Source organism: Drosophila hydei, unplaced genomic scaffold, assembly GCF_003285905.1.
Source record: "Drosophila hydei strain 15085-1641.00,03,60 unplaced genomic scaffold, DhydRS2 tig00000290-arrow-arrow-pilon, whole genome shotgun sequence".
In the NCBI taxonomy this organism is placed as follows: domain Eukaryota; kingdom Metazoa; phylum Arthropoda; class Insecta; order Diptera; family Drosophilidae; genus Drosophila; species Drosophila hydei.
In genome coordinates this window covers 788,836-802,980 of record NW_022045704.1, presented here as the reverse complement: position 1 = coordinate 802,980, position 14,145 = coordinate 788,836, and the positions used below count along the sequence as shown (strand labels likewise).

At 37.8% G+C, this 14,145-nt stretch overlaps 3 protein-coding genes across 5 annotated transcripts; 1 reads left to right on the top strand and 2 right to left on the bottom strand.

Moving 5' to 3' along the window:
• Window positions 1–2,262: 2,262 nt before the first annotated feature.
• On the bottom strand, window positions 2,263–4,302 carry LOC111605571 (ribonucleoprotein RB97D). The gene is made up of 5 exons (XM_023324153.2): window positions 3,870–4,302; window positions 3,508–3,812; window positions 3,192–3,445; window positions 2,483–3,139; window positions 2,263–2,417 (listed from the first exon to the last, which is right to left on the bottom strand). Exons 1-5 carry the CDS (start codon window positions 3,918–3,920, stop codon window positions 2,410–2,412), a joined length of 1,275 nt encoding a protein of 424 aa, XP_023179921.1. The 5' UTR covers window positions 3,921–4,302; the 3' UTR covers window positions 2,263–2,409.
• Window positions 4,303–5,199: 897 nt separating this feature from the next.
• Window positions 5,200–8,143, bottom strand: LOC111605572 (heterogeneous nuclear ribonucleoprotein 87F). Its single transcript, XM_023324154.2, has 5 exons — window positions 8,065–8,143; window positions 7,650–7,904; window positions 6,330–7,335; window positions 6,165–6,273; window positions 5,200–5,982 (listed from the first exon to the last, which is right to left on the bottom strand). The coding sequence occupies exons 2-4, from the start codon at window positions 7,695–7,697 to the stop codon at window positions 6,170–6,172; spliced, it is 1,158 nt and encodes a 385-aa protein (XP_023179922.1). The 5' UTR covers window positions 7,698–7,904; window positions 8,065–8,143; the 3' UTR covers window positions 5,200–5,982; window positions 6,165–6,169.
• A 77-nt stretch (window positions 8,144–8,220) lies between these two features.
• On the top strand, window positions 8,221–14,016 carry LOC111605573 (serine-arginine protein 55). Of its 3 annotated transcripts, none has more exons than XM_023324158.2 (9): window positions 8,221–8,360; window positions 8,610–8,752; window positions 8,822–8,892; window positions 8,962–9,066; window positions 9,778–9,859; window positions 12,559–12,632; window positions 12,697–13,041; window positions 13,104–13,262; window positions 13,432–14,015. In XM_023324158.2, the coding sequence occupies exons 2-9, from the start codon at window positions 8,627–8,629 to the stop codon at window positions 13,544–13,546; spliced, it is 1,077 nt and encodes a 358-aa protein (XP_023179926.1). In that variant the 5' UTR covers window positions 8,221–8,360; window positions 8,610–8,626; the 3' UTR covers window positions 13,547–14,015. The 3 variants fall into 3 exon arrangements, with proteins under 3 accessions (XP_023179926.1, XP_023179925.1, XP_023179927.1); XM_023324157.2 differs by having other exon boundaries at window positions 9,763–9,859; XM_023324159.2 differs by lacking the exons at window positions 8,221–8,360; window positions 8,610–8,752; window positions 8,822–8,892; window positions 8,962–9,066; window positions 9,778–9,859 and adding an exon at window positions 11,738–12,019 and having other exon boundaries at window positions 13,432–14,016.
• Window positions 14,017–14,145: the final 129 nt, after the last annotated feature.

The following is a 14,145-nucleotide window of genomic DNA, read 5'->3' as shown; positions in this document are numbered from 1 at the left end:
AATTAAATTAAATGCGAATCATTACAATTAAAAACTTAAAAAAAAGATAAAACTTAGCTAAAAAACCACTAAACAATTACAAAAAGCAAACAAGAAAAAAACAACAAAAAAAGGAAAATACTTTTTAAAAAATGTAATAAAAAAAGCAAAATAAAGACTTAAAAACATAATATAAAGAAAATCAAAAAAAAAAGAAACAAGAAATTATGTAAAAGCGATTCGGAGAAACACTCAACTAAAATTTATGTGTAGCAGAAGACCTCAACAACAACAAGAAACACTCAGACTTAAGTTCATATAAAGCAGCGCAGCAACGTGGACGTCGCCGCATTTTTACGCCTCTCCCCTCCCTGCTCCTATACACACACTCACTCACACAGATCAGTTTATTTTGCCAGCATGTAAAACCTAGCTAGTCTATATAAATGTGGAAAGAGGAAATTGTTGAAAAATTTAATGGGAAATGCGGTGCCGTAGCGTGTATAATCGGCGGTTAGCGCCGGGTCTTTCACTTGAATTTCAAGTTCGTAAACCAAACTAAGTCAAAGTAACTTAAACGATTTGGTGTTTTCCAACACAGTTGTGAACTATAAAATTTAGTACATATTTTTTAAATAAAATCTATATAAAGCAAAAAAAAAGTAAGAAAGAACAGTGTAAGAACTCAAGCTACTAAAAAAAATTTCTCAAGGTAAAGCAAGCATATATATCTAACAAGAGATGATAAATATATATACATTTATATACACGAAAACTTATAAATTGTAATGTTAACTTTTAGACCTTCAAACAAAAAAGAAAAAGAAAACAAAGAAACATGCCTGCAGCAACAGAAACTGAAAATTACTTTCATACCATATAAACACTTCACGTCTAAGTAATTATTTATAATATTAATTTGTATATGCAAAAAAAATATTTAATATATTTACATTGTTTACAACTCGATTAGTAAATTTAAATTTTCGTTTAGCTTCAAACATATCATTTTTGTTTAAATTGTGCGGCGCCGCTAACTGCGCTATAACTAAATCATATAGCTTATTATTATTTTTGGTTTTTGTTTATTATTATGTTTTAGTGCACCATGAAGTAACGTTGGCACTGTTAACGGGGCTTAAAGCAATTTATAGAACATTTTTAAATTTAACAAAATGTTAGTGTTCAAACCTTAGCTCAAAAACAGTGTTAAAAGTGCTTGCAAAATAACGGCAGAAAATGAAACAAAAGCAAAATAAATTAAATATATAAAGCGATATATGCAAATATCGTTCATGCTCATTTCTAAGTAATGCAACAATGAAAACAAAAAAAAAAACAGTTTGTAAAAATAAAAAGCAAGAATAATTCTAATTTAATTTATAGGTATACAATTACGAATAGTTGTAAAGCTAAAAACAAATGAAAAATCGAAAAATCGGGTATGCTTACCAGAAAAGTCTTTGAAAACTGATTGTCATAATTTAACTTTGTACTCTATAACCGTATTAAGCAGTCCTAGAAGAATGCAATACTAAGGAATCGCCATCGAAATATGAAGCATAAAAATCACAAAACAATATAATATATTTATGAGTTAAGCAAAGTTTTCTGGTCAGCTTGCCCACTAGTTCCAAATAATCAATAAAAACTCGTACTCAAAACTCAAGATGAACACCAACAAAAAAAAAACAAAATAAGAAGCGAAATATGTTTTCTGCAGCAAATAAAACCCATTTATTTTTTAACAAAAAAGAAAACGATTTTTGTATTTAGTTGAATATTTATTTTGAATTTTATTTATGTTTGAAAACCGCATGAAGTTGGCATTTAAACTGAAATTGATGCGCACAACAAAGGCAAACGACTTTGTTTGCATAATTTTAATTATAAAAACAAAAATATATGAATTAAAAAAAAAATGAAGTAACACTCATAAAAATCCATTAAACAAAACAAATCACAATTCGTTTAAATCTACAAATACAATTCAGTGGTGCGTTTTATACCGGGTATAAAACATTACACATTAAAAAATAATTAAAGAAATTTTGTTTGAAATAAAGTGAGAAAGAGAAATATAGAACTTTGCGATGAAAAGTCTACAAAAAGTGTAAACGTTTTTATTTATGAGCTGGACACGTTAAGTTATCCATAAATATAAATAGAAAACATTATTTTACCAAACACATAAGAGTCTCCTTCTTTACAGTATTAGTTACTATATGTATATATATATATTTGTTTATAGATGTGTGCTGTTGAAATTCATATTGGACATTATTTTGGATAAAATATGGTATGTATTTCACATACATTTAGCAAATAGATCGACTTGTACATTGCATGGCATACACATATATATGTATATATATATACACATATATAATACTAGAAATTAATTGTGATTTCTCTTGATAAGCAGACTTCTTAAATGCCTAAAAGCAAAGAGATTGAGAATAATAATTGGGACTATAATCGATAGCTGACTAGATTCGCATACCATAGGCAGGTGTTGAAATATCATTGGGCAAGGAACTAATATGATTGGTCTGGGGAGTACCAAAGTTGTATCTGCCGGTTGGTTTAAAGACCTTATAGTCCTTGGCTAGCCACTTTTTTTCGACATCGACGTTGGCGTGAGTGTCGATGTTGGCATCGCCAATGGCAACCGATGTCTGCTTCTTTGTGGCCTCTTCAGCTTGGACTGACTTGTACTCATTCTTCGGACGCTCAGTCTGTACAGTCTGAACGGGAACGGGCTTTTGGCCAATTTTCGGCTGCCATACAATTGAACTGTAACTGTTTCTGGACCACTCCGAGCCAACGTACGACGGATTGCCGTAGGCCCACCCGCCCTGCGAGTAGCCAGGCAATTGTTGTTGATGGTGCGGATAGCTAACGGTTGTTGTTGGAATTGTAGGTGCCACATACGAGGCCCAGCCATTAAAGAAAGCCGACGGTGGCAATGACGTTTGTGCCTGATACGGATTATAATTTGGATTATAGACTAAGTTATCCATGATGGTCGGCTGAGGTGGCGCATAGCCAGCGCATGCGGCCCCGCCAATCGGCAAGCGAATGCGTTTGCTACAATCCAGCATCTGAGTGGATTTCTTTACCTCCACAGTGACTAGCTTAATGGAGTGCTTGCTTTGAGCTGTGTAAACATAAACATGAACATACAATTTATCATATTGAGTCCAGCATACCTAGAGCACGCGCAGCACTAGCTGTATCCTCGAACTCCAAGAATCCAAAGCCACGCTTGCGCCCGGTCTCCTTGTCTAATAGTACCTTCACACTGCTTATAGTACCAAATTGTGCAAAATATTCTCGCAAAGTACTCTCATCGTGGCAATCCTTGAGACCACCAAGGAATATCTTGTTCGTCTTAATATTGCTTAAATGACCAATTGCCTTGTTGAATTCATGGCGTGGAAAAGCGCGTTTGGTATCAACAGTTCTGCGAGTGATATTTATATATATCCATGTAATTATATGAAACGTAAAAATGGGGAGACTCACTTGCTGTCAATGATATGAGGACGGGCACGCTGAACGTTTTCAACAGCGCCCGGTTCAACATAGGTTACAAAACCAAAGCCACGCGAGCGATTCGAAATGGGATCACGCATAACCACAGCATCGGATACAATGCCAAACTGACTGAAAAATTGGCGCATCGTTTCGGCAGTAGTATTTATTGAGAGACCGCCAACAAAAATTTTACGCAAATGCTCGTTATTCTCGGCTGCATTGGCGCTGCTCTGATCTGAATCAGCCATCTCCGTGCCGCCGTTGCCACCGGAACGACCACCGATTTTGCGCTTCTGCAATTATGCAGAATATCGCATTTTTATAGATCAATTTATGATAGACATACGTACCTCTTGGTAGAAGGGCGCATTTACAACCGAGTTATTCACCATTTTTGGCATGAAAACAAATTTCTGCTGCTGAACACTGAAAGAAAAGCACAAAAACTGAACTGGCTAAAAATTAAATGACAACGATACAGCCGGAAAAGTTTCAAACGTCAAGCGAGTGTTGCCGTATCTGAAAATTTATCTACGATTGTTACTCCTTCTATTGAGCTGGCAACCCTATATAAGTGCCAAGGTCTCACTGGTGTCTATCGAAATAACGGTAGTTAGAAAGCACGTGATAGCCTTGCGAATACTGCCGAGTAACTGGCAAGTAACTTTAAATTGTGGCGGCAAAAAACGATTCATTGAATGTCAACATTCTGATTTAAGCACAGCAACGTGTATCAATCTATCGATGAGCTATTATTATCGATTTGGTTAAATTTATAAGCCCAGCCACTCCGCCATGAATTCAAATTCCGTGTTTTCCGCAATCTTAAAATTCCCATCCTCATGAGAGTAAAAACAACATTTTTTTAAATATATTTGTTTATTTCTATTAAAATTTTTCAATACGACACAATCGAAATTGTTTTTTACCTGCACTTACCTTTCAACTGAAGCAAGAGCTTCAGTAAAGTTCACAGCCAACCAAAATCCTAGGTGAGCCCAATCTCCTTGGGTACCACAGCTGCCCGAATTGCAGTGTATCCAGCACTTTGGGCAGTCTTGCAAAGAAATACGTAGTGCATTAGTAAGCTGTTGCCAATGTGTGTTTGGGTATAAACTTGACGCGAAGTGCGGCAATTGCTATTATCTACACAAGCGTTTCTCTTTTGCGGTTTCTCAATTCGATTTTTGCCTACCTTAGCAAAACTTACTAATAATTTTTGATTGCTCTGTGTGAAAGATATTCCTCTTGCTGCGGGATTGGATTGGGGTTTCTTCACTTTTTTTCTTTTCTTTGTAGTCACATTTCGTGGGTGGGTAACATTAATTTTATTATCTTTAGTTTTGTTTGTTTTTTAACCTCATAACGTACTAATTACAGAACAAATTTTTGCTTTTGGTTCTTTTGTACCAAGAATTAATTAGTGTAGCAGCTATATACGACTTATACACTAACAAAAATTGGTATGTAATGGATAATGCATATTTAAATTCTGCATTCTGCAACAAAAAATGATGTAATTCATTTGTACATTCACTTTCGCGTCTCTTTATGCGTTAACAGGCTTTAGTTACTTTCTTTGTTTTTGGTGATTTTCTCAGATAATAATATTAAATCATAGATATAGAAGAGCTTAAACATATAAAAATTGATTACAAAATAGTTTTCTTTCTATATATTTTTAATTAAAAAATGTTTCTTGATTTGCTATAAAATTAAATTGTGGAAAGTACGAGACAAGTTCTTTATAAAATGAGCATCTAAATTGAATATGCAAGGTACACTACCTTCGTTTTTCTTTTTGATATTGCTCAACACAGCTAGCCACAAAAATCGGGCAAGCTTATCCACATGCAGTATGGATTATCAAAGAGAATTGTTGTATAAGATGCGTTTTCAATAGTCAAATTTATAAATAAAATTATATAGTTTTAGTATATTTTTCGGATAGGTTTTTTGTTTTTGCTTTTTTTGTTGTGTGTTGTGTTAATTTAGTTAAAACTAAGCGTTCAAGGTTCTTAAAATCCTAAACACGAATTGATCATAAAAATTAAATGTATGTATAATTGAGAGACAAGACATTAGCAATAATTGTTGATATTGTTGGTTGAAGTGAGTTCAGCTCAGGTGATCACATATCAAACATAATTATTAGCGTTTGATTTGAGTTGTTTTTGGATTTCTCATTCTTTTTTCTTTTTATCGGGTTTTAGTTAGTTGCTTAGGCTGGTCTTGAGGGCGCTCAATGTTGATTGCCTGATAACTGCATACACTGCATTTTCTGTATAGCTGCTGATTACTTGCTTTCATTCAATTATCATTATCTTGTCTGCCTGCCTTGCCCAAATTTCACTGCCTCTCACTGTCATTGATTGCCTGTCTCTGCCTCTGCTTCTGCCTGTCTCACTGCCTGCGCCTAGACTGCCTGTTTGTCTAGCTTGAACTGATTCTGTAAGTGTTTACCTATTTGCGAGAAAGGAGAAAATTTGCATTAGCGCATTAAAAATATGTTTTTGATTAACACAATTGCTTCGATTTTTGTTTGCAACTACATTATTTTTTCGTTCGAACGCTTTAAAATGTAATCATATATTTACGTATATATATAGAAAAGAGAGAATTAGCTGTGGAATACACATATTTACCTTGATTAGTAACGTCTATTGCCGCCCATATTACCACCTTGGGTAGTGTTGTAATTGTTACCGCCGCCAAAACCACCCTGGCCACCACCGCCGCCGCCTTGGCCACCACCTAAAAACATTCATTTAGTTTGACGGTGTCAAAATATCAGTAATCCGTTAACTTACTCTTGTTGAAGCCACCTCCTTGGTTGTAAGGCGCTGGGCGATTGTTGCCAAAGTTGCTATTGCGCTGCGGGCCACCGCCGTAGCTCTGTTGGTAATCGTTGCTGAAGCTACCGCCACCATTGCCGCCGCCCCAGTTGCCGTTGCTGTTGCCACCGTTGCCGCTGTAGCCGCCGCCGCCACCATTATTCCAACCACCGCCTCCGCCTCCGCCGCCGCTGTTACCACCCTGGTTATTCCACGGGCCACTTTGTTGGTTCCAGCCGCCAGAGCTACCTTGGTTGCCACCAAAATTGCCGTTATTCCCAAAGCCTCCACCGCCGGAACCCCAATTACCGCCACCATTTTGACGATTATTACCCCAGCCACCGCCTTGGCCGCCGCGATCACCACCTCGTCCGCCAGCACGACCACCAGGACCACCACGGCCGCCACCACCACCGCCGCCGCCGCCACCTTGACGATCCATATCCTGTTTGGCAATTGCTTTCTTCACATCAAGCGTTTTGTTCTTGATGTTGTGCGTCTTTTGTAGGATAATTTTGTCCACAGGATCATAGTCATCGAACTCAATAAACGCAAAGCCGCGCTTTTTGCCCGTATCCTTATCAGACACAATATTAACTCCCACAATTTGTCCAAACTCCTTGAAATACTCGCGCAAGCATTCTTCGTCATGATCGTCGCGCAGACCGCCGACAAACAGCTTCTTCACCGTGGCGCCGGCATTTGGTGCATCGATCTCCTGTCGTGGCACAGCACGCTTTGGCTCTACAGTGCGTCCATCAATTTTATGGGGACGTGCATTCTGCGCGTTATCAATCATATACGACTGAGAGTAAGTTATGAAGCCGAAGCCGCGTGAACGCTTTGTTTTGGGATCCTTCATGACCACGACATCTACAATATTGCCCCACTTCTCAAAATGAGCTTTAAGACCCTCATCGGTGGTTCGGTAGTCCAAACCGCCGATGAACAGTTTACGGAGCTGTTCGGGCTCAGAAATTTGCTGCGGAAAAATAAACAGCAACAAAGAAGTACAGTTAGTCACAAATGAAATCAATAAAAAAAATTCCGCCCGCCATTTTTTTTTTTAATTATTTGCACTGTCGCATGTAGCACAAACTGATGTTTTACTGTCAAAAGGCAACCGAAGAATAATTACTTTTTTTCTGCATATGACCTGTATCAATACTGCATGAAAGAATATTACGTTGCTAATGTGCATATACTGCAAATTGGAAATGCGTTTTTAATATTTCAATATGTCGGCGCGGCATCGGCATTTTCGATATGCAAATCTATAACAAACATTACGCTCACCTCATCATTGTCGTCGTAGTTTCCATTAGAATCATTTAAGTCAGCCATTTTCACTTCTTGTTTTCTTAGTATATTATGCGTCGAACAATTTTCTTCAAGAAAAATAAATTTTTTTCGCAGCAGACGCCCAGCTCACTCACACGTACAACAAGAGAAAAAGTTAGTACCTGAGTGTGCCGAAAAATGAGCTGGAAAAATGGCGACCACGAATCTGACAGCAGATGCCGGCCGAGATGACAAAGTCTGCGATAGTAACTGTTAATATAAAAAGAGAGTAAAATTTAAAAAACAGTAACTGTTAAGCGTGAATTTTATTTATGATTTAATTATTGCAAAAAGTGTATGGTATAAAGGTAAATTTATTATTCACTTATTAATCTTTATAATATTAATAATTATATAAAATATTTTTTACCTTCTACAAGGATACTAAATATGGGCACGTCACTACAATACACATATTTAAAAAATTCGTGACAAGAAACTATCGTATTACTTTACAATATACCAGGGCTGAGCAACTAAACAGAATGCTGACGCCGCATTGAGGCGGCATAGCAGTTTTGAGTTCAGTGTCATTTCCGTAGAAATTACGTTGAGGTTGAGTCTGCATTATTTTTGTGTGACGTGCGGTGCGTAAAAAAAAAAATAGAAAAAGTGTGTATAAATCCAGCAAAGGATATATTAACAATAAATACTTGTTAATAAGCGGTATGTAAACCATTTTATGTATTATAATAATTAGATATAAATGTTAACGAAGTTAAAAGCATTTTCTTCGCTGAAAAGTTCTGTACCCGGTGGACAACGTTGACATCGGCGGCGCCGCCATCTTGGCAAATACACACATACTATACATGCATATCTCTCACTCACACTTATGCAGTAGTTTAATGCTTAACAATATAAGAATTGGTGGAAAAAAACAAACGTTTTTATACTCGTTTCGATATTTTACAGCATAATCAACAACAAATATGGTTGGATCACGCGTTTATGTAGGTGGACTACCGTACGGAGTCCGCGAACGCGATTTGGAGCGTTTTTTCAAAGGCTATGGACGCACTCGTGATATACTTATCAAGAATGGCTATGGCTTCGTGGTAAGTAGTCAAAACAAAAAAAGTAGAGCAGCCAAAAATTGACAAATCGATAATTAATTCAATTTACAGGAATTTGAGGACTATCGTGATGCAGATGACGCTGTATACGAATTAAACGGGAAAGAACTGCTGGGGGAACGGTAAGTGAAAATAATGCGAAAATTAAGCTAAACCTGAAAATAAAATATTTTCGATCCCAAATTATTTAGCGTTGTTGTTGAGCCAGCTAGAGGCACAGCGCGTGGCAGTAATCGGGATCGTTACGATGATCGCTACGGAGGACGCCGCGGTGGAGGCGGCAGATATAATGATAAGTAAGTACAGCTGCGACCGTTACTTTTAGATTAGGTTTTTCTGCTTTTCTCATTCGTTCAATGAACGTGATACAGTGGACCCATGACTAAAAAATAGGAGCATTTTTAACTGAATTCGATTCGCATTGAATCGACCTTAACGAAGATTAAATCAAGAAATCAATCAAATGTTTATTCCTTTAACAAAATATAATCTTCTCTACCTAAAAAGTTTACATAACATGGAAAACCTCATTTATATAAATATTTGTTTTGGGGTTTCGAACATTTAATTTTCGTTTGTTCAGTGCACTTACAATGCACATTGTCATCAGATTAACTTTTTAAGGGTCTACTGTAATAGTGATAGTCTCACTCATCTAAAGACACTGACATGCTGTTTATATATATGTTAATATAACTTTCTGTTTTTGCTAATTATGATACATATCTATTAATTTTCATACCTTCTGCACGTCTTAATAATTTAATGCACATAATTTATTATTAATTGAATTTTTGCGGTACGCCTTTTGCGGCTGCTCATCCCAATCCTATTTCTGTTTTGTTCCTTTGAAACGCTTCCAATTTATGCTCTCGCCCTTTGGCTAAGAAGTAGCATTTACAATTTGCACAATATTGTACATATATATAAAAATGTTTTGAGCAGCAGCGCAGTGTCAATACTAATTTTGAATTCATTAAATTATTCACCAGAAACAAAAATTCCAGATCATCCTCTCGCTATGGACCGCCATTGCGCACTGAGTATCGTTTGATTGTCGAGAATTTATCCAGTCGCGTTAGCTGGCAGGTAAGTCTTCTTAATTTTTATACATGTCTATCCATATAGCTTAAACTGTAGATTAGAGTATTTAGATTTAACATCTACCTAACTTCTTTACTGATGCGTCAGTCTGAAAGAGCTAATCAACCTATCTATAAACTATATGGTAAATTTAAACCAAGCACTTCCTTGTTTTTCCTTGTTTTATGATTTTTAAATCCTTTTATAAGTTGGTGATGCTCCCCAAAATCATTTTGCATTTTATTTTCTTTCAAGTAGCTTAGATATCCTTTCTCAATTATTGGAGCTGGAAAACTAACGAATGTGGGCAATCGTGATCAATGAAAGATTTTCCATTGAGCAATAAAAAGGCGAATTGAATAATTTTAGTTTATGTCCTTATCGAAGATTTCCCAGCTCCGGTAATGACGAATATCTATAATGTTTAAGCTGTACAGTTGACTTAGACCTAAGCAAAAGTAAAACAATGCAAAATGTTCGTTAACAACTCTGGTACTGATCGTTGCAATCCCAACAATTATTTTTTTCACACCAACCAAAAACAAAAATAAAAGAGTTTGATGTGTATCTGTTACTGAACCGTCCCAGAGCTTAGAAGAGAGTGACAAAAAATACAGGCAGAGAAAAGGTGCCACAAACCGAGCTGAACACAATATCAAAAACGAGCTATGGCCAATTACTTCGTCGATGTACGATATAAGGCATGGCCGGGGGCCGCAACTAGTTACAAACATGTGTTACAAATCGGAAGAAATGCCACTAAAATCGAGAGACAGCAAACAGAACACGCACGCAACGTATATAAAATAAAAGATTTCGACGCCTGACAGCATCCCACGTTATCAGTGTCGGTCGCTTTGAGAAAGATCTTCGCTTGGGTGATAAAAAGCGATATGTTCCCTTTTAAGCCATCTCCCAGTCAAACACACACTTGGTCATCGCGCTGTCGTCATCGCCTTCGCCGCCGTCGTCGTCGTCGTTGATGCCTCGTCGTCATCCATGCCAAAAAAAAACCATAAAACTGATGTGAATTGTGATGGGCTAACAAAAGGCCAGCCTACGCTCAATGCCAAGAATATGTTAGAGCCGTATTGCGTAGGCTAGCCTCTTGTACTCTGAGACTTAGGTATTTAAATGATTAAGCATTCACAATTTAATTTAAAAAAATTATATAAAGAATTGTCAAATTCCTTATAGCGAATGTGAGAGTTGTGAGGTCGTAAGAGAGGGATTGAGAGAGATGTTAACAAAATAACAAACAGTTAGATGCGATGGGATGATGATGACTGATGATGACATATGACGATGATGATACTGGCTGACTCTTAAACGCGTTCACTACATCTTCGGTTAGACAAAGTGCAGCACACAATGCATCCAAAACTAGCGACAACATTTGCCAATTCTATGTGTCTGTGTTCCCCCCTTACTACTGGCCTGGCTTGGTCTGGCTCTGGCTCTGGCTCTGGCTGACTATCGACTAGAGACTCTTGGAGCAGCTAACGCACCATCGTCGCACTGACGCCAACGACGTCGTCCAGCCTCAGAGGCGATCCCCAAAACGTATTTCTTATTTTTACAGTTCGTTAATGTGTGAGGCCATAAGAGAGAGATGAGAGATGCCGCCGCCTGGTTGACTGCCTGGTTGCAGACTGTTGTGTACTGTGCTGATCTACACTGTTGTCACTGCTCGCTCTCTCATCCACAAATCCCGTCTGCGGCCGCGGCAGTGGTCTTGGCTCCCTGGCAACTGTTTCTGACTGTGCGTCTCTTTGGGTCCCACGATTAAAAAATAAAAGAACAAACCAAAACCATAAACGTAGCACAAATACAAAACAAAACCAAAAACCAATATTTTTTATAAATGCATTTATTCAAAATAATGTTGAAACACACACCAAAAACTATAAACAAAATATCAAACATTTGCCCGACTCTCTGGCATGGCTTTGATGCGATTTTCTGGTTGCTGGCCTGGCCTGGCCGCCAACATGACGATCAAATGATTTGATGGTAGAGATGTGGAGCTCGATCTTCTCGCTAACTGCTCCTTTGATGAGGTCTTGCGGTCCAGCCGAGGGCCGACAGTAACTAGGCAGACAAACAAAACTCTCGGTGTTGTGCGATAAAAGCGATGTGTGTGTCCTCTCTCTGAAAGCGCATTAAGTAAGAACTCAATTACTTTTGTTTTATTTTTGATCAAGAAACCAAAAATCAATAATTAAAAAATATCTATATAAATATACATATGTTACATATAATTATGCTTACGTTTTGTATCGCGTGCAGCAGCAAACACAAGCAATGAATATTTCGACCGAACTGGCGAACTGTTGTGCTCAATTCTGACTGAACTCTGGCAACGGCGCAACTGGCACTTGCACTTCTACCCCCCTAAAACCACCCCCACAAAGACAAAACGAGATTTCGATCCATTAGGCAGGCGATGCGAGAGCGATCACATCTTACATACCAGAGAGAAAGTGAGAGATTGAGAGGCAAAGAGGGCAGAGCTTTGGTTAGGAAGGCCCAATTCCACATAAACGTTGCGCGTACATAGCATTCAGCGATACCAGCTCGGGAATATATTCAAACTGCTTGGTCTGCACGCTGTATTTGATTTGTCTAGACGAGCACAAAACTATCAATGGCTATATTTTGTACTAATTCTTCTATTATTTTTCGTATTTGTGCGCTATCTGCAGGATCTGAAGGATTATATGCGCCAGGCAGGCGAGGTAACCTATGCTGATGCTCACAAGCAGCGCCGCAACGAAGGGTAAATGACTTTGAAACTTCAAATCAAATTTGTCAAATTCATTTTATTTTTACTTAAATTTCAGTGTGGTAGAGTTTGCTTCATTGTCGGACATGAAGACCGCCATTGAGAAGCTTGATGATACCGAGCTGAATGGTCGTCGTGTACATTTGGTCGAAGATCGTCGTGGTGGACGCAGCGGTGGTGGTGGAGGCGGTGGTGGTGGCGGTGGTGGTGGCGGCGGCGGTGGTGGACGTGGTCGATCCCGCTCGTCCAGCTCTCGTTCACGTTCTCGCTCTCGCAGACGTTCACGTTCACGCCGTTCGTCGCATTCGCGCTCTAAGTCACGTAGCCGCTCCAAGTCCCGTGGTGGCCGCTCCAAGTCCAAGTCACCAGTCAAATCGCGTTCTCGCACACGCTCTCGCTCTAAGTGAGTACAATTGTTTTACGTTTAGTTTTTATTTTGTAACAATTTATTCTCTCTTTTTGCAGCAAATCTCGCGATGTGTCCAAGTCAAAGTCAAAGTCTCGTTCGCGCACTCGCTCCCGCTCGCCCAAGCGCGATTCACATTCACGTTCACGCTCCAACTCTAAGCGTGAGTCACGTTCCCGTTCACGTTCAAAATCGAATCGCCGTGATTCGCGTTCACGGTAAGATATTATATATAATAATTAACTTTGATGTTCATATTTATGTGCTTTATGTGACATATGTTTTCTTTTCGTGCTTTCTTTGATTTTGTTGGGATGCGCAGACCGTGTTTGGTGGCCCCAAATATTTAATATAAATTAAAATTTTTTCTAAAAATCTGTTTTGCAGTGATCGCTCCGCATCGGCTGATAACAAGTCACGTTCTCGCTCTCGTTCCCGGTCAGCATCGCCGAAAAATGGAAACGCTTCACCGGACCGCAACAACGAAAGCATGGACGATTAGATTAGTTAGCTGTCCCATTAATTATAAAAATATTGATTTTAGTTTTCGACTATTTACTATATAGAAAAACAAATACAGACACCCTTATCCACCAAAATCACTTGAAACAAAGTAAAACCTAACACAAAAAAAGAAAACAAATCGTGCAAACTTTCTATCCACTACCAAACATCGTAAACATTTTTTTAATATTTAAAAATTATGTTTTAAGAATATATTCGACAGACATCGCTATTCCAACTGTAATACAATTGTTGAGTATACCTGATTGTAAACACAAACTAAAAGAAACAAAGAATGGACATCAGGTCGTCCGGTCGGATACTTTTTCCATTGATTAATTTTTGAGCAAAGGCAACACAAACTCTTGCCTAACAAATTGTTTAAACCAAACTATCACACATTTGTCTTTACAAATATTTCAATAAAAACTGAATGGATTACTTATATACAAACTGAAAACTGAGTGCACTTGATTGGGGTCGATGAAAAAAATCTTCATAAAGTATATATATATATAAATTTTGGTATTTATTTTCGAATTTGAATATACTTTTGGAATGTATATTACAAAGTCTTTTGATTTGAATTGTTTCGCT

Excerpts from the sequence above, each read along its gene's own strand:
- LOC111605573 (XM_023324157.2), top strand. The coding sequence starts at position 8,627 with ATGGTTGGATCACGCGTTTATGTAGGTGGACTACCGTACGGAGTCCGC. Across the intron at positions 9,860-12,558 it reads CCAGTCGCGTTAGCTGGCAG|GATCTGAAGGATTATATGCG; the intron begins GTAAGTCTTCTT and ends CGCTATCTGCAG. Across the intron at positions 13,042-13,103 it reads CGCACACGCTCTCGCTCTAA|CAAATCTCGCGATGTGTCCA; the intron begins GTGAGTACAATT and ends CTCTTTTTGCAG.
- LOC111605571 (XM_023324153.2), bottom strand. The coding sequence starts at position 3,920 with ATGCCAAAAATGGTGAATAACTCGGTTGTAAATGCGCCCTTCTACCAA. Across the intron at positions 3,813-3,869 it reads ATGCGCCCTTCTACCAAGAG|AAGCGCAAAATCGGTGGTCG; the intron begins GTACGTATGTCT and ends GCATAATTGCAG. Across the intron at positions 3,446-3,507 it reads CCTCATATCATTGACAGCAA|AACTGTTGATACCAAACGCG; the intron begins GTGAGTCTCCCC and ends TATCACTCGCAG.
- LOC111605572 (XM_023324154.2), bottom strand. The coding sequence starts at position 7,697 with ATGGCTGACTTAAATGATTCTAATGGAAACTACGACGACAATGATGAG. Across the intron at positions 7,336-7,649 it reads ACTACGACGACAATGATGAG|CAAATTTCTGAGCCCGAACA; the intron begins GTGAGCGTAATG and ends ATTTTTCCGCAG. Across the intron at positions 6,274-6,329 it reads AGGAGGTGGCTTCAACAAGA|GTGGTGGCCAAGGCGGCGGC; the intron begins GTAAGTTAACGG and ends GAATGTTTTTAG.